General features: G+C 56.8%; 1 protein-coding gene across 1 annotated transcript in view; it reads right to left on the bottom strand.

Annotated features, from left to right (window-relative positions):
• Positions 1-806: 806 nt before the first annotated feature.
• NOVA2 (NOVA alternative splicing regulator 2) overlaps positions 807-19,292 on the bottom strand; it is a 35,792-nt gene continuing 17,306 nt past the window's right edge. The window contains exons 3-4 of the mRNA XM_032797956.1: positions 7,007-7,173; positions 807-2,441 (exon numbers count right to left, since the gene is read on the bottom strand). Coding sequence (XP_032653847.1) covers positions 1,425-2,441; positions 7,007-7,173 — 1,184 coding nt within the window. The 3' untranslated portion in view covers positions 807-1,424. The remainder of the gene's footprint in view (positions 2,442-7,006; positions 7,174-19,292) is intronic.

Below are 19,292 nucleotides of genomic sequence, written 5' to 3'. Positions count from 1 at the left end.
TAGCCATCATCCCAGACGGACTTTAATACTGAGTGGCAGCTGCGGGGAGGGCTGCCCAGTGCTTCACTTTCTTGGCCATGCCAGCCGCCCAGGGCCTGTGTGAGCAGCGGCAATGGCTGGGTTTCCTGCCCCATCGCTGCTTCGGAGGGACGGGCTAGACCGCTCACATTCCCTTGGGGTGTGGGGGAAGAGATTCCTCCCTAGATGGATGTGACACCAGCATTTACAGAACAGCCCTGAAGGAAAATAAAACCACACCGGGATGGTTTGGCTCCATCTGTCACAGGAAGCAGCCTATGACATCATAGGAAGCAGTCTATGACATCACAAGAAGCAGCCTGACGTGCCCCAGGCAGGCGTTTACATCACAGCAAGTAGCCTCCTACACCACAGGAAGTAACACACTACGTCACTGATAGGCACTTGTAATGTCACAGGAAGTAGCCTATGACATCACAGGAAGTAGCCCCCTACGCCACATTACACCACAGACCACCATGCATGTTGTCACAGCTTCGTGTTCTGCTCCTTATCTCCCCACCCTCCAATCATCCAGTCTGGCAGACTTTGCCGAGTGAGACGACAAAACTCAGCCCTGTGGCTACGCCGTGGACAGACTCCCACCCCAACTCCCCACAGGGACAGCGCAGCCACCTTTCCAGTTACGCACCTAGAGATATTTTAAAAACTTGTTGCTTTCTTTCTGGAGGAAGAGGGGGAGTGCGTCCCCCTACTTTTGCTGAAGATATGAATAACTACCCCCTCAGCCCACAAAAACCACCCCCAATCCTAACTTAACACCCCCCTCCCGCCCCGAGTTCAACACAATTTGACTATCTACATGCCAAAAATAAAACGCATCAGTGAAATGCCACGTCGCAGCTGAAGTTCAATAAGACCCAGCTACAGAGGGGGCATGTGGGGGATTTACGGCAGCTGTGGCTCTTGCCAAGACCCCGTTCCAGACCCCCCGTCGTCTCAACATAGGTCCAGATCAGCGCCAATCACCCCTCCCCCAATTATGGATCAAAATCCAATTCCCCCCCAGTCTTAAATGGATCCACTCCCCAAAGTGCGATCTGCTCCCTGAATAGAGAGAGCAGGGGGTGGGGGAGGTCTGGCTGGGGGGAGGGGGCCAGAAAGAAAGGAAATAAAGAGAAAATTTGACCCATTTTCTTTTTCTATTAAAAAAAAAAGAAGTGCAATATATACATATCAGACAGAACGCACGGCAAGGTCCGCGGGCCGATCCGGAGATCGCGTCTGGATCAGAGCTGGTCATTAGATTGGGGGGAACCCCTCCCTATTGGAGGGGATGCATGTCTGGGGGCGTGCAGGGAATGGACAGGGTGGGGGAGGGGGCCTGGTTTTTTGTTTGTTTGACTTTTAAAATGGATTTCTCCCTTTGGTGACTCCCTCCGGCCCTACCCTACTTTCTGCGGGTTGGTGGCTCGCACCCCCTGCTCGTACGTCACTCGCTGGCTGATGAGGTACTGGGCGGCCTGCGTGGCTGCCGGCGTGCCGGTGATGGTGACTTTACGGTTCCTGGTGCCAGGGATAAACTCTCCCTTTTTGGAGATCTGGATCCGGGCGCCCGTCAGCTCCTGATATTCCACCAGCGTCTTGCCCCCTTTGCCCAAGATGGCCCCCACCAGATTCTCTGGCACCGCGATCTCCACCATATCCTTGGCACTCTCCACTAACTTCTCCGTGGCCAGGAAGGAGCTGGCCACCAGCGGCGAGGCTGTGCCCAGGTAGCCGTTGGCTGCGCCGGTGGCCGCCGCCAGGGAGCCCAGAGTGAAGGCACCCACAGCGCCAGCTGGCGTGCTGGTGCTGGCGGAGGCATCACTGGCATAGGAGGCCAGGAGGTTGGCGGCAGCAGCTGCGGCAGGATTGGCTCCAGCCGCCACGGCGGCCAGCACGCCAGAGGCAGCAGCAGAATTGAGCCCTAGCCCCAGCGAGTTGGTGTTGTATCCATAACTGGCCAAGGTGTTGAGGGCCGTGCTGATGGCCAGGAGGTCGCTGCCAGAGAAGCCCGGCAGGGCTGCTGGGAAGGCCCCGACGCTGGCCAGGCTGGTGTGTCCCAGCAGGCCCGAGGCGGTGGCGGCAGCAGCAGCAGCCGGCAGCACGTCCGTGGAGTTGGCGTAGGGTGAGCCGGTGGGATTAGAGTTGGCCACAGGGCCAGTGATGTTGGCGTAGCTGATGTTCAGGCAGCTGCTACTCTGCGGATCCTCCTGGATTTTCTGCACTATGATGTCCACCGCCCTGCGGATCTGCTCGGGCTCTCCGCTGACCGTCACCACCCGCTCCTGCAGGTTGATGCCCTCCGGCTTCTGGCTCAGCTGCACCCAGGCCCCCGACTGCTCCATGATGGCCTTCACCGTGGCGCCCCCTTTGCCGATGATCAGCCCAGCTGTGCTGTTGGGGACAATCAGCTTGGCCTGCCGAGGGGAAGAGATGGTGGGGGGGTGTTAGTGGGGGTGAGGAATGAGCTCCCCAGCAGTTTCCATTGCCTTTTGCCAGCTCTGAGCTGCAGCCCCCTCTGGGGTGGGGCATAGGGCTGTTTAGACCCCCCCTCCCCGTGCTGAGCTCAGCCCCCGCTGGGGTTCCATATGACATACAAGGATCACCCGTCCCCTGCTCCCTGCAGCACATCTCCTAGCGCCGCGTGGAGACAAGCATGCTCAAGTCTCCATGGAGGGGCCTAGCGGGGGTGTCGTACCCACTCAGAGAGCTGGGTGACTCCCTGCGACACATGGGCTGAGCTGGGAAGGGGTGCTGCCCAGACATTGCTGGCCGGAGCTGGGTTCCCTTTCAGCACCATGGAGAGCAGTGACGGCATTCAGCACACCCAGAGTTCGCTACACCCAGCCCTAGGCACACCCAGCACCCTGCACACCCAGAGCTCAGTGCACCCAGCCCTAGGCACACTCAGAGCTCAGTACACCCAGTATCCAGTACACCCAGAGCTCAGCACACTCAGCCCTAGGCACACTCAGAGCTCAGTACACCCAACACCCTGCACACCCAGAGCTCGCTACACCCAGCCCTAGGCACACCCAGCACCCTGCACACCCAGAGCTTGGTGCACCCAGCTCTAGGCACACTCAGAGCTCAGTACACCCAGTATCCAGTACACTCAGAGCTCAGCACACCTAGCACCCTGCACACCCAGAGCTCAGCACACTCAGGCCTAGGCACACTCAGAGCTCAGTACACTCAGCATCCAGCACACCCAGAGTTCGCTACACCCAGCCCTAGGCACACCCAACACCCTGTACACCCAGAGCTCGGTGCACCCAGCCCTAGGCACACTCAGAGGTCAGTACACTCAGAGCTCAGTACACCCAGCATTCAGCACGCCCAGAGTTTGCTACACCCAGCCCTAGGCACACCCAGCATACCTAGAGCTCAGTACACGCAGAACCCGACACACTGAGACTTCAGTACACCCAGCACCCGGCACACCCAGAACTCAGTACACCCAGAGCTTGGTACAAACACCACCCAGCAAACCCTAGGCACCAGCACCTGGACACCTGCCATACCCAGAGCTCAGCACAACCAGCCCTAGGCACACTCAGAGCTCAGTACACCCAGCATCCAGCACACCCAGAGCTCAGCACACCCAGCCCTAGGCACACCCAGAGCTCAGCACACCCAGCACACCCAGCCCTAGGTACAACCCAGGCCTAAGAGGGGGTGAGGGAAGGGCTGGGGGATGATCTTGGCCTGGACGGCCTCAATCAGGCTGTCCTTGGGCCCACTCCAGACTGGCCACCTGCAGTGACACAGCCTGGTGGTAGGGGCAGATCAGGGGGCTCTGCCTGGGAAGGGAGGAGGACGCAGCCTGCCCACCCTATTACATAACCGCAGCCTGGGAGCAAAGGAAAACACCACAGCCACTTAGCCAAGAAAATCTCTTGCATAACAGTCTCTGATGCATGCCCCGAACCCGCTGTCGGGCCAGACTAACCCACAGGAGAGAGCTGCAGCTTGGCTCAGCCCTGACCCACAGCCATAGGCACTGACTCCGTGAGTGCTCCACTGCATTTCCCCCTCCCTCCCTGTGCCTCCCGCCTGCAGCAATCAGCTGTTTCGAGGCATGCGGGAGGCTGGGGGGGAGGAATGATGACGTGGCGCAGGGTGAGCCATGTCCCCAGGGGCCCAAAAGGGCAAGAGACCCGCATCACATCCTGTTCAACAGGAGATTTCTTGGGAGATTTTAGCAACCCTGGCTTCTCCCAGCAGGGGTCACTGTGGGGAATGGGACAGGAGCCGGGTGTGGGGGGAGCTCCCAGCTACTCCAGCCCCGGCCTCTCCCAGCAGGGGGCGGTGTAGGGAGTAGGCAGGAGCCGGCTGTAGGGGGAGCTCCCGGCTACTCCAGCCCCGGCCTCTCCCAGCAGGGGGCGCTGTGGGGAGTGGGGCAGGAGCTGGCTGTGGGGGAAGTTCCCAGCTATGCCAGCCCCAGCCTCTCCCAGAAGGGGGCGCTGTGGGGAGCGGCACAGGCATGTGCTGGGAAGAGGGAGGTGCCGGACTCATTCCCGCCCCGTTTCTTTGATGCAGTCAGGAAAGTCAAGTGAGCCCTGGTTGCCTTTGAAGCAGCCAGGGCTGGGGGATGCCGACCCAGTGCCCCCACAGCTCCGTCCCTGTCAAGGGACTACCCGGGGTGACCTGTGCTGTGGGGGAAGATCAGGAGGGTGAGGCGGGGGCGGCTGCAGGCTGTGATCAGACCTAGTTCCCAGCGGACAAGAGGGACAACAGGATGCAGGTTACTAGGGCAAAGGGGCCTCAGGGAGTGAGGACATGGGCGGTGTCAATCCCCTTTCCCTGGGGGGAGGGGAAGGGGAGTTAAAGCCAAGAGTCAGGATTAGAACCCAGGCGTCCTGACTCCCAGCCCCCCTGCTCTAACCCAAGAGATTCTGTCCCCTCCCAGAGCTGGGATAGAACGCAGGAGTCCTGACTCCCAGTCCCCCTGCTCTAACCCAAGAGACCCCATTCCCTCCCAGAGCTGGGATAGAACCCAGAAGTCCTGATGCCCAGTCCCTGGTCCTAACCCATAGAATTCCCGGCTTGCTACAGTCCAATTGACTCTGGGGGTTGGGCTTGTGCATCTGGGGAAACAGACCAGAATGGCTATTGCCCTTGGGGGGAATGTCCTGGATGGGACGACCCCCCACTCCTGGCCTGGGGGGAACGGACTGAGGGGATGTTCCCTCCCTGGCCCCATGGGGATGGACAGGGTGGGCCAAAGGAGACATGAAGTCATCTCTGTGCACTTTCTTCTTGGGAATGACAAGTGCTGTCCCAAAGGGATCCAGGCATCCGGGCAAAGGCCACCACGTGGGCCCCAGTCTGGACATGGTTCATCCTCACACGGGATGGTGTCACACGAGGACCTGAGGGAGGGGGTGGGGATTGGGGAGAATCTACTGGTGCCTTTGTGACCAGCAGGGATACTGGACCAGACCCCTGGACCTGATCCTGAATCACAACCCAGGCCTGGGGCTCGTCCCCTCCTGTAGCGCTGCCAGCGCCTCTCAGTCCAGACCCACAGACCCCTGCTAGCCCAGCGCTGAGGTCCCCCCACCCCACCTCTGCTGGTGCCCCTCACTCCCAACCCGCAGCCCCAGGCACATCCCTCACCAGCTCTGCCAGTGCCCCTCAAGCCCAACCTGCAGACTCCTGCTAGCCCAGCTCTGGGCTCCCCTCCCCGTGCAGGTGCCCCTCAATCCCAGTGTGCAGCCCCAGGCTCCCCCCAGCTCTGCTGATGCCCCTCAATCCCAACGTGGAGCCCCAGGCTTCCCCCATCTCTGCCAGTGCCCCTCAATCCTGACCCAAATCCCCCAGCCCAGCACTGCCCCACCTCTCCCAGTTCTGCCAGAGTCCCTCAGTCCTGACCTGCAGCCCGCCACTATCCTAGCCCTGGGCTCCCCACACACACAGCTCTGCCGGTGTCCCTTTCTCCCAACCCGCAGTCCCTGGCTACCCCAGAATGCAGCAAATTCCCCACTGAAAAAAGAGACCCAACCAACTCACTTCATGTGTGGCCAGAGGCAGGATCTGAACTCAGAACCCCAGCGATAGAGGTCGGGGGTGGGTGTGTGGACTGTGAAACTCCACTTGCCCCCCAGCAATCTCTCCACTAACCCCTGAGCAGTGTTGCCCCAGCCCCACGCTACAGCATCCCAGAGACACCAAGGCATTCGTGGCTGCTGATGGCTAACAGGTATGTTGCAGTGGGTGTGCAGGAGGGTGCGTACAGCCCCTGCCCTGGCTGCTGAGGGCAGTGTGTGCTGCTGACAGTCCCAGTGTGGTGACACTGGGCAGTGCAGGCTTGATCTGGGGAGCTCAGGACAATCACAGGGACTGTCTGAGTCCAGCTGCCCCCACAGAGTCCTGGCTGCTCCCTGGGGGCAGAGGCGGATTAAGGTTTCCTGGAGCCCTGGGCCAGATCAAGTGGGGGACGCCTGCCTACCCCTTCCACCTGCAGTCCCAGCCCCATTCCGCCCCTTCCACCTGCGGCCCTGTCCATGCCCCCTCCCCTTTCTGTCTCTTCCCTGGGCCCCACCTTGGTCCACCCAGAGTCCCCCCATTCTGCCCCCACACTGTGGCCCCACAACCTGTTTGCTCCTTTTTGCCTGCCCCCCAAGACTAGAGAAGCTCTGTCTCCCCAGGGCTGCAACGGGGAGTGAGAGCTGCCCCAGCCCTGAGGCCGTGGCAGGGAGCGAGAGCTCCTCCAGTCCTGGGGCCACAGCCAAGTCCGGGCGCTGGGGCTTCCCCCTCCACCCCTTCTGTGGGGGACCAGGATCGGGGGGTTGGGGCTTCTTGTGCCCTGCCTGCCCAGTGCTTCTTCCAGGGACGGGGTTCGGGATGCTGGGGCTTCCCCCACCCTGCCTGGCAGCCTGGGCTCCGGGCTTCCACTGCCCAGCAGTGGATTTTTTCCCATTGGCCCAGTGGCTAATCCACCACTCCCCGGGAGCGTGTCCAGTCCCCCGGATCTCACCTGCTTGGCACGGTCTGGGTTCATGGTGGTCTGCGGCTGCAGGATGTTGACGGACTCGGGCTTCACCACGGACTGGGGGATCTCGCGCACCTTCTCTGAGATGAAGTTGTGGACGGCGTTGAGGGCCTCGGCTGTGCCCTGCACGAGGCACACCCGCTCTGTGGTGCCTGGGGAGGGGAGAGCATGGGCAAGTTAGCACCCAGAGTTCTGGGCACGGCGGGCACCAAGCTGGAGAGGAATGCGCTGATGTGAGCTTACAGGGAGGGAATGTGCAAAAGGGGAGAACTGACACCAAAAGGATGAGTGTGCAAAAGAGAAGTGAGTTTGTAAGGGAACTGAGACCAAAGGAATGGGGGTGATGGAGGTAGGTGAGTGTGCAAGAGGAGAGGAAGTGTGTAAGAGAGCAACAATTGATGCCAGAAGAATGAATGCGCAAGTGGGTGTGCAAGGGGACAACTGGTTGCAGAGGAACAAGCAGGTATGAGGATGTGTGTGTAAGAGAGGAGTGAGTGTGCCAGCGGGTGTATTTACACCTAGCTCTTGACCAGCCACTACTGCCTTGGCCTCCCCTTGCCCAGCTATCGCCTGCATCCCATCCCTCTCCAACCCCCGCAGCTCTCATCCAGCTAACCCCTGCTCCAGAGGGGCCCAGTGCGGCACACAGAGGTTTAATGGGCTCCAGCCATGCCCCACCAGCTGCTGCCTGTTTAAAGCCAACAGCTGGCAGGGCTGCCAACGAGGGCCCCTACTCCTTCTTTGCTCCCCCCGGGACCCTGGCCATGGGACAGAGCGGGTGTCAGCACCCCCCGCGAAGGGACCTCTTAGCACTCCCCATCTCCCTTGAACGCCAGCCTTTCACCTCCACTCTGTGACCTTTCCTGACAGCTGATGGGGAAACTGAGAGGGGTTGGGACTTGCCCTCCCCAAGGTCACACACTGAGCCTGTGGCAGGCCTGGGCATTGAACCCAGGAGTCCTGATGCCCAGCCCCCTTTTAACCACTAGACTCCACTCCCCACCTAGAGCTGGAAGGAGACCCCTGGCACTCCCCCTTTAGCTCAGGGTCTAGGGCTTTTGGGCTGGGGGTTCTGGGTTCAATCCCTGCAGAGCATTCATTCCTCATGGCAGGGAGGTTCATCCCCAGGGTGTGGGGTACAGTTCTGAGGGGGCAAATGCCTCAGCTGGTGCCAGAGCCATTGCACGGGGGAGCCGGGGGTGGGGAGGGGAGAGGAGAGGAGAGGGAGGGAAACCAAGGATTTTTGGTCTCTCTCCTTCCCCACGACATCCCTGTCCCTGCTCCCCACATCCCAACCCCCTTCCCCTCTCCCTCCCCTCCTTGGCCCACATCCCCCACCCCATGTCCCCACTTTCCCCTTCCCCTCCCTTCCCCACGTCTCCCTCCTTGGCCACCATCCCTCCTCTCCATATCGCCTTCCCCACCTTCCCCTTCCCCTCTCCACATCCCACTTCCCAGCTCTCTCCTCCCCAGACCCCCTCCTCTCCCTGCATCCCCTTCCCTCTCCCTATATCCCCCCTTCTCTTCTTCCTTCCTTCCCACTACATCCCCCCCGGCTCCTCCCAGTTTGCCCCTCCGCACGGCCCCACTCTCTCTCCTTCCCCACATCCCCCGTCCCCCTCCAGGGCCGCCCAGAGGATTCAGGGGGCCTGGGGCAAAGCAATTCCGGGGCCCCCTTCCATAGAAAACAGTTGCAATACTATAGAATACTATATTTTCATGGGGGCCTCTGCAAATTGCCCCACTCCCCCGGCCCCTGGGCAGCCCTGGCCTTCTCATTACCCCCCAACCCCTCACCATGCCCCATCCCCACCCCCGTATCCTCCCAACCTCCCCCCATCAGCTGCTGCCTCAACAAAACAGGCACAGCCAGGTTGCCATGGCAACCTGCAGCGTTTTGAAACCCCCTCCCCCCCAGCAGCCGTGATGGAGGCTTAAAGGCCTGTCGCCATGGCAACTCACACCCCCTCATCTGCCATCCGCTGGTTACCTGGGCGATGAGGGACCCTTTGTCCCCAGCAATGAGCTCCCCCACCCGGGGTGGGGTGAGAGGCCCCAGGCGGGAAGGGGAGGAGGAGAGCTGGCAGGGAGGCCCCAGTTGCCCCACAGCGAGGGTTGAGGCCCAGCACAGGGCCTGGCATCAGGGGCTCAAGGATCCTGGTGGGGGGGGACAGCGGGAGGCCCGGCCCCATCCCTCCATCCCCACACAGAGTCAGAGGTTCAGAGAAGACAGGAGGGAAATGGGGGAGGGCCCAGAATGAGTCAGGGATCCTCAGGCTGGCTCAAAATGTAACCCCCTCCCCATCCTAGGACCAAATCTGAGCCAGCCAAACCAGCGACGCCACTGCCCACCCTCGCCAGCCACTGGTGCTCTGGCCCACCCTCGGCAACCACGGCCCATGGCAGACAGCCGCCATCACCAACCATGGCCCATGGCACCTCAGCCCACCCTCACCAACCACACCCATGACACTTCAGCCCACCCTCACCAACCACGGCCCATGACACCTCAGCCCACCCTCACCAACCACGGCCCATGACACCTCAGCCCACCCTCACCAACGACGGCCCATGGCACCACAACCCGCCTTCACCAACCACGGCCCATGGCACCACAGTCCCCCTCACCAACCACGGCCCATGCCACCACAACCCGCCTTCACCAACCACACCCATGACACCACAGCCCGCCTTCACCAACCACAGCTCATGGCACCTCAGCCCACCCTCACCAACCACGGCCCATGGCACCACAACCCGCCTTCACCAACCATGGCCCATGGCACTTCAGCCCACCCTCACCAACCACACCCATGACACCACAGCCCGCCTTCACCAACCACAGTCCATGGCACCTCAGCCCCCCCTCACCAACCACGGCCCATGACACCTCAGCCCACCCTCACCAACCATGGCCCATGGCACCACAACCCGCCTTCACCAACCATGGCCCATGGCTCCACAACCCACCTTCACCAACCACACCCATGACACCACAGCCCGCCTTCACCAACCACAGCCCATGGCACTTCAGCCCACCCTCACCAACCACAGTCCATGGCACCTCAGCCCACCCTCACCAAGCAAGGCCCATGACACCTCAGCCCACCCTCACCAACCACGGCCCATGGCACCACAACCCGCCTTCACCAACCATGGCCCATGGCCCCACAACCCGCCTTCACCAGCCACGGCCCATGGCACCACAGTCCCCCCTCACCAACCACGGCCCATGGCATCACAACCCACCTTCACCAACCACACCCATGACACCACAGCCTGCCTTCACCAACCACAGCCCATGGCACCTCAGCCCCCCCTCACCAACCACAGTCCATGGCACCTCAGCCCCCCCTCACCAACCACAGTCCATGGCACCTCAGCCACCCTCACCGACCACAGCCCATGGCACCTCAGCCCACCCTCACCGACCACAGTCCATGGCACCTCAGCCCACCCTCACCAACCACGGCCCATGACACCTCAGCCCATCACCAACCACGGCCCATGGCACCACAACCCGCCTTCACCAACCACGGCCCATGGCACCACAGTCCCCCTCACCAACCACGGCCCATGCCAGAACAACCCGCCTTCACCAACCACACCCATGACACCACAGCCCGCCTTCACCAACCACAGTCCATGGCACCTCAGCCCCCCCTCACCAACCACGGCCCATGACACCTCAGCCCACCCTCACCAACCATGGCCCATGGCACCACAACCCGCCTTCACCAACCATGGCCCATGGCTCCACAACCCGCCTTCACCAACCACACCCATGACACCACAGCCCGCCTTCACCAACCACAGCCCATGGCACTTCAGCCCACCCTCACCAACCACAGTCCCTGGCACCTCAGCCCACCCTCACCAAGCATGGCCCATGACACCTCAGCCCACCCTCACCAACCACGGCCCATGGCCCCACAACCCGCCTTCATCAACCATGGCCCATGGCCCCACAACCCGCCTTCACCAGCCACGGCCCATGGCACCACAGTCCCCCCTCACCAACCACGGCCATGGCATCACAACCTGCCTTCACCAACCACACCCATGACACCACAGCCTGCCTTCACCAACCACAGCCCATGGCACCTCAGCCCCCCCTCACCAACCACAGTCCATGGCACCTCAGCCCACCCTCACCAACCACGGCCCATGGCACCACAACCCACCTTCACCAACCACGGCCCATGACACCACAACTCGCCTTCACCAACCACAGCCCATGGCACCACAGCCCGCCTTCACCAACCACGGCCCATGGCACCACAGCCCGCCTTCACCAACCACGGCCCATGGCACCACAGCCCACCCTCGCCAGACACTGACACTACAGCCTAATCTGGCTAACCACAGCCCATGGCACGTGCTGACCCTCACCAACCATGGCCTATGGCACCATGGTGCACCCTTAACAGCCATCAACACAACAGACCACCCTCCCAAACCATAGCCCCTGGCATCACTTGCCAACCACGACGCCATGGTCCATTCTCACCAGCCACCAATGCATGCTTGCCAACCACAGCCCACAGCACCACGGCAGCACAGCCCATGCTCACCAAACCACAGACCATGCTCAATACACCATCAGCACCACAGCCTGTGCCACCACAGCCCACGTGCACCAAACCACAGCCCACAGCACCGCAAACCTTCACCTCTCCACACACCTCCCTCCCTGCAATCCACCGCTAGCACCAGAGCACAGACCACCAACTGCCACCAGCGCTGCCCACTGCCCTCCCCGAAGCACCAACCCCACAAACCACAACAGCTGTCCACACACTGTGGCAGGCCACTCGACCAACCCACAAACCACCAGAGTCATCCCACATCTCTCAGTGGTTAGAGCAGGCGGAGGGGGAGGTTGGGAGCAGGACTCCTAGGTTCTATCCCAGCTCTGGAGGGGAGTGGGGTCTAATGGTTAGAGTGGGGGGGGCAGGGAGTCAGGACTCTTGGCTCTATCCTGGCAGTGGGATCTTCTGGTTAGAGGATGGGGGATAAGAGCCAGGACTCCTTGTTCTATCCCCAGCTCTGGGAGAGGAGTGGGTTTGGTGCAAGCAAGTCATGGCCCTCAGAGACTGAGCACAGGCTGTGGAGACCAGAATGGCTGAACCGGAGGAGCTGAGGGAGACAGAGAGGAGATTTTCTGGGGCACAGCAGAGTGGGTCCCACCCGCAATCTGTGCTGCTGAGAAGGGGGGAAGGAGAACATTAAGCTGAAGTGGAGAGAAATTATCCCATTGTTAGGACCCTCCTTCCAGACACACTGAGGAGACCCCTCCAGGGGAGGGGACTCCAATTATTAGGAAGAGCCAGGTAATAGCAATGGGGGAGTCGATTGTTAGAAATATGGATAGTTGGGTTTGTGGTGAGTAGGCAAGCCATGTGGGAGGAGGGATAGCTCAGTGGTTTGAGCATTGGCCCGCTAAACCCAGGATTGTGAACTCAATCCTTGTGGGGGTCACTTAGGGATCTGGGGCAAAATCAGTATTTGGTCCTGCTAGTGAAGACAGAGGGCTGGACTCCATGACCCTTCAGGGTCCCTTCCAGCTCTGTGAGATAGGTATATCTCCATATATTATTATCTATTTATTATGGTGACTTGCCTGCCAGGTGTGAAGGCTGCAGAGCTCATGAGACATCTAGACAGACTTATGTGCAGTGCTGGGGAGGAGCCAGTGGTTGTGGTACATGCAGGTACCAGTGACACAGGGAAAGGTAGGAGAGAGATCCCTGAGGCCAAATTTAGGCTGCTAGGTAAGAGGTCCAGGAACTCTATGGTAGTATTCTCTGAAATGCTTTCAGTTCCACTCACAGGGCCAGTTAGATAGGCAGAGATGCAGGGTCTCAATGCATGGATGAGAATGGTGTTGGGAGAAGGGGTTTAGGTTTATTAGGAACTGGGGAACCTTTTGGGAAAGGAAGAACCTATACAAGGAAGGATGGGTTTCACCTAAACCAAAACAGAACTGCTGGCGTGTAAAATTAGAAAGGTCATAGAGGAGTTTGTAAATTAAGGGGTAGGGGAAGGCCGACAGGTGCAGAGGAGCATACAACTCAGACAGAGACATCCCTTAGGGGAGGATTTATCTAAGTCCTAGTAAAGAAAAGAGGATAGAAGTTGGTAAAGTACAGCCAGGAACTGTAGAGAAACAGTTGAAGGAGAAAGAGACCCATTCAATTACATCACAGGAAGGCAGACAACTAAATACTGACAAATTTTGTAAGCGCTTAAATACAAATGTAAGAGGTTTAAATATTAAGATGGGTGAACCAGAGTGCCTGGTATTAAACGAGGATATTGCTATAACAGGCATCACAGAAACTTGGTGGAACAATGATAATCAGTGGGATGCGGTAATACCAGGGTACAAAATACATAGGAATGACAGAGTAGGTCATGCTGGTCGGGGTGTGGCATCACTACGTGTGAAAGAAAGCATAGAGTCAAACAGTAAAAATCTTAAATGAATTAAACTGAACCATCAAATCTCTATGGATAGAAATCCCATGCTTGGATAGTAAATGTAGAGCAGTAGGAATATCCTACCGATCACCTGACCAGGATGGTGATGGTGACTGTGAAATGTTCGGGGAGATTAGAGAGGCTACAAAAATAGAAACCCCAATAATAATGGGGGATTTCAACTATCCCCACGGGGACTGGGTACATGTCAACTCAGGATGGGATGCAGAGATAAAATTCCTAGACACCACTGATGGCTGCTTCTTGGAGCACCCAGTCCTGCCGGAACCAACAAGGGGAGAGACAATTCTTGATTTAGTCCTAAGTACCACATGGGATCTGGTCCAAAAGGTGAATATAGCTGAACCCAGGGCTGGCCTTAGACCAAATGGCGCCCAGTCAAGGAGCATCTTTGGCACACCCCTGCTCATTTGTTAAACTTTTGAATACCTTATTTTTCTTGGGTTTGTAGCCCATTTCATGACTTTGATACACGATTTGCATGCCTGATTTATCTCTCTCCTATAAGACGATAAATTTGCATGCTAGGATCTGTAAATCTGTATTTATATTCTACACAGGTCCAGAACATTCTGGGAGGCTAGTGAAAAATGAATCCACGCACAGAATACCTGAGACATAGAATCATAGAATATCAGGGTTGGAAGGGACCTCAGGAGGTCATCTAGTCCAACCCCCTGCTCAAAGCAGGACCAATCCCCAACTAAATCATCCTAGCCAGGGCTTTGTCAAGGCTTTTTTAAAACCTCTAAGGATGGAGATTCCACCACCTCCCTAGATAACCCATTCCAGGGCTTCATCACCCTCCTAAGGAAAAAGTTTTTCCTAATATCCAACCTAGACCTCCCCCACTGCAACTTGAGATCCACTGAGAACAGCCGAGCTTAGGGTGACCAGATGTCCTGATTATATAGGGACAGTCCCGATTTTTGGATCTTTTTCTTATATAGGCACCTATTACTCCTCACCTTCATCCCGATTTTTCACACTTGCTGTCTGGTCACCCTAGCTTTTGTTGCTAACTACAAAAACAGCACCCCGAGCTTGGCGTACCCCAAGCCCTGCACTCCAGGCAGACGCTTGGGTCTCCGGCTCCTAAATCTGGCCCTGACAACAGGGACTGTAATGTAATTAAATTTAACAACCTTGTAGGGGACAAAATACCAAAAAAATCCATCACAGTAGCATTTAACTTCAAAAAGAGGAACTGCAGAAAAATAAGGAAGCTAGTTAAACAGAAACTAAAACAGTCACAAGAGAGAAATGCCTGCAAGCTGCATGGAAACTATTTAAAAATACCATAATAGAAGCTCAATTTAAATGTATAACCCGGATTTAAAAATAAATAAATAAATAAAAAACAGTAGGATAACCACCAAAAACACACACCCTGGCTAAACAGCAGAGTAAAAGAAGCAGTTAGAGGCAAAGAGGCATCCTTTGAAACCTGGAAGTCAAATCCTACAGAGGAAAATAGAAATTTGCATAAACTCTGGCAAGTCAAGTATAAAAGTATAATTAGGCTGGCCAAAAGAGATTGTGAAGAGCAACTAGCAAAACCCATTTTTTCAAGTACATCAGAAGCAGGAAGCCTGCTGAACAATTAGTGGGTCCACTGGACGATGGAGGTGCTAACGGAGCACTCAAGGAAGACAAGGTGTTTGTGGGGCAACTAAGTGAATTCTTTGCATCGGTCTTCCCTGCAGAGGACATGAGGGAAATTCCCACACTTAAGCCATTCTTTTTACATGACAGGTTTGAGGAACAGTCCCACATTGAAGTGTCAGTAGAAGAGGTTTTAGAACAAACTGATAAATTAAAAAGTGACAAGTCACCAAAATCTACAGTAATGCCGATCTTTTTTTAAGTGCAAGGGGAGATCTTGGCAATTACAGGCTGGTAAACCTAACTTCGGTACCAGGTTGAACTATAGTAAAGAACAGAATTATCAGACACATAGATGAATCATAGAATTGTAGGACTTAAGGACCTTGAGAGGTCATCCAGTCCTGTCTCCTGCACTCATGGCAGGACTAAGTATTATCTAGACCATCCCTGACAGGTGTTTGTCCAACCTGCTCTTAAAAATCCCCAATGATGGAGATTCCACAACCTCCCTAGGCAATTTATTCCAGTGCTTAACCATCCTGACAGAGAAGTTTTTCCTAATGTCCGACCCAAACTGCCCTTGCTGCAATTTAAGCCAGTTGCTTCTTATCCTATCCGCAGAGGTTAACAAGAACAATTGTTCTCCCTCCTCCTTGTAACAACTTTTTATGTACTTGAAAACTGTTACCATGTCCCCACTCAGTCTTCTCTTCTCCAGACTAAACAAACCCAGTTCTTTCAATCTTCCCTCGTAGGTCATGTTTTCTAGACCTTTAATCATTTTTGTTGCTCTTCTCTGGACTTTCTCCAATTTTGTCCACTTCTTTCCTGAAATGTGGTGCCCAGAAGCTGGGAACATCCGGACTGAGGGCTGCATAAGTAGATGTCGGGAAGAGTGCAACAGACCTGTGTAAAAGGGAATCGGTGCGCTCACCATCTTTAGCATTCTCTGGAGGAGGGTCAACAGCAGTTGTGGACAAAGTGATCCGTGTGGAGCTATAGTGTATTTTAGGATGGCATGGTGAGACGGAAAGTCCTCTGCTCGGTATTTTAATGGTTAAAGAAGGGAAACGATAGAGGGTAGACTAATTGGGTCAGTTTTCAGAGTGAAAGAGGTAAATTAGTGAATCCACCAAGATTCAGTACTGGGCCAGTGCTTGTTCGGATATCTATATGTTGGAAGGGTTAAGAGCTGAGAAGTGACAAGTATCAAGGAGGATCATAGAATCTACTTAATGGTTAGGTCAACAGCTTGACTTGTGTAGAGATTTAGAAGAACGACCTCACAAGCTGGGTCTCTGGGCAAACAAGATGGAGAGTGAATTCTCACTGATTATACAGCATGGTTTCGGGTGTGAATACCATGTGCATTCCGCGGATGAAGGGGTGTTTGGACACTCGCTCGATAAGTTCTATCTCCAATATGTCTGTTAGTCTATAAGGTGCCACAGGATTCTTTGCTGCTTTTACAGATCCAGACTAACACAGCTCCCCCTCTGATACTTGATAAAGCAATGCACATGGGAAAACATAATCCCAACTATACATATAAAATGATGAGGTCTAAATTAGCTTGAGTTACCACTCAAGAAAGAGATCTTTGAGTCACTGTGGATATTTCTCTGAAAACATCCTCTCAATGGGCAGCGGGAGTCAAAACAGCAAACAGAATGTTAGAAAACCATTAGGAAAGGGATGGATAAGATAAAGAACATAATGCTACTCTATGAATCCATGGCATGCCCCCACCTTGAATACTGCATGCAGATCTGGTCGCTCCATCTCAATAGAGCTATATTAGAATTGGGAAAGGTAGAAGGACAACAGAAATGATTAAGGGTCTGGAACACCTTCCATGTGAGGAGAAATTAGAAAGACAGGGACTGTTCAGCCTGGAAAAGAGAGGACTAAGGAGGGATATGATGGAGGTCTATACAATCATGACTGGGGTGGAGTAAGTGAATGAGGAAGTGTTATTTACTCCTTCCCATAACACAAGAAAACAGGGATCATCCAATGAAATTAACAGGCAGCACATTTAAAATGAACATAAGGAAGTTCTTCCTCACATAATGCACAGTTAACCTGTGGAACTCACTGCCAGGGGATGTTGTGAAGGCCAAAACTATAACCAGGTTAAAAAAAGAAATGAGATAAGTTCCTGGAGGATAAGTCCAGCAATGACTGTTAGCCAAGATGTACAGGGACACAATCCAGAGGCTTGGGTGTCTCTAAGCCTCTGACTGACAGAAGCTGGGACTGGACGACGTAGGATGGATCACTCAATAATTGCCCTGTTCTGATCATTCCTGCTGAAGTGTCTGGCACTGGCCCCCTGGGCTAGCTGGCCCATTGGTCTGACCCAGTCTGGCTTTTCTTACGTTCTTATTGATGGGAGCAGGCGGGGCTGGGAGTCAGGACTCCTGGGTTCTATTCCCACTTTCATCTAGAGATTGTATCCTTCCTCACTTCCTATCCTAAAGCACAGGGTTGCTGTTGTTAAACATCTGCTGTGTCCTACCTCAGAAGTGGCTGCAGTCGTGACCTCTTCCCCTGCCTCATGGGGGTGGGGGAGTTGTGGACTCCTCAAGGGGCATGAGGAAAGTTTTATGAGCTGTTGGGAGCATCCATTCGACTGTCTGCCCATTGGGCAGGGGTTCAGGAAGGCCCCCCCTCAGCGCTCTTCCCCCTGCACTCCAGGATCAGGCTTCCCCAGATTGTGACAAAGCCCCACTGGCTTCCCTGAAAACAATAGTGCCTGACCCAGCCAGGCCTAATAAAGGCTGGATAAACAGGAAAGGGTGTGGTGCATGCTGGCCCCTGGCCAGGGGCTGGGGCAGAGGTCACAGGCAGTCGAATGGGGCAGGGCGGCTGTTCCTGGGAATCATTTTTGTCACCCCCTCTTGGTACCAGGTGCTGCTCCCTCCTGTTAACCTGGGGTTCCCCTGGAGGAGAGGGTGCATGGGGGGGCAGTGGAGAGTTCCCGGGCAGGGGTGGATGAGGTCACCAGTTGCATAAGGGAGCGGAGGTGCGAGGAGGCACAAAAAGGGCAGGGTAGGAGCCAGGGCAGGTGTGGGGGGCAGGCGTGCGAGGGGATGTGGCAGTTCCACAGGCTGGCACACGATTCTGCAAGTGTGAGGAGGGCACGAGCGTGTGTATGTGGAGGCTGTGCCAGTGCAACAGGTGGGAGGGGGGAGGTTTGGGGGCTTGTGCCAGGACAGAGCCGGGGGGTTAGGAGCAGGTGAGTTCCAGGACAGAGCTGGGGGAGGGGCAGGGGAAGTCCCAGGGCAGAGCCAGGGAATAGGGGCAGGGGGGTCTCAGGACAGAGCTTGGGCAGAGGCAGTGGGTCCCAGGAAAGAGCCAAGGGGCAGGGACAGGGGGTCCCACGACAGAGATCGGGGACGGGGGGGGGTCCCAGGACAGAGCCAAGGGGCAGAGACAGGGGGGTCCCAAGACAGAGCCAGGGGACTCGGGGTCCCAGGATAGAGCTGGGAGGCAGGGGGATCCCAGGACAGAGCCGGGGTAGGGGGATCCCAGGACAGAGCTAGGGGAGGGGCAAGGGTCCCAGGACAGAGCTGGGGGTAGGGGCAGGGGGTCCCCAGACAGCGCCGGGGGCAGGGACACAGGGTTCCAGGACAGAGCCGGGTGGCAGGGACAGGAGGTCCGAGGACAGAGCCAGGGGAGGGGCAGGTGGGGTCCCAGGACAGAGCCAGGAGAGGGGTGAGGGGAGGGTCCCAGGACAGAGCCAGGGGAGGGGCAGGGGGTCCCAGGACAGAGCTGGGGGAGGGGCAGGGGGGTCCCCAGACAGATCCAGGCCGGGGGAGAGACCGGCCAGCACAGCTCTGGCCTGACTTATCAAGGGGACCATTTCCTGCCATTGAAGCCATTTCCCTCTCAGCCTGGCCCAGCCCTGCCCAGCTTCCTGCTTCCTCCCCTAGCCCTGCAGCTGGGGGCAGGGGAGGCACCCAGGGCCCTGCTGGCTGCAGAGAGCCACTGTGGTGTCCATGTGACTCCCTCCTCCATCTCCAGGCCCCTGGGATCGACCACACCAGCCCCTGCCCACGGGTTATGGGATCTTTTCCTCCCCTCTCTGGGACCAGGCAGGGGGACCCTGCCACCCCTCTCCATGAGCCTTCCTGTGGCCTGGAACTGCCCTCTC

Source organism: Chelonoidis abingdonii, chromosome 11, assembly GCF_003597395.2.
Source record: "Chelonoidis abingdonii isolate Lonesome George chromosome 11, CheloAbing_2.0, whole genome shotgun sequence".
Lineage (NCBI taxonomy): Eukaryota > Metazoa > Chordata > Testudines > Testudinidae > Chelonoidis > Chelonoidis abingdonii.
Note: the sequence above shows the minus strand (reverse complement) of the source record. Positions and strands in the feature narration are given on the sequence as shown.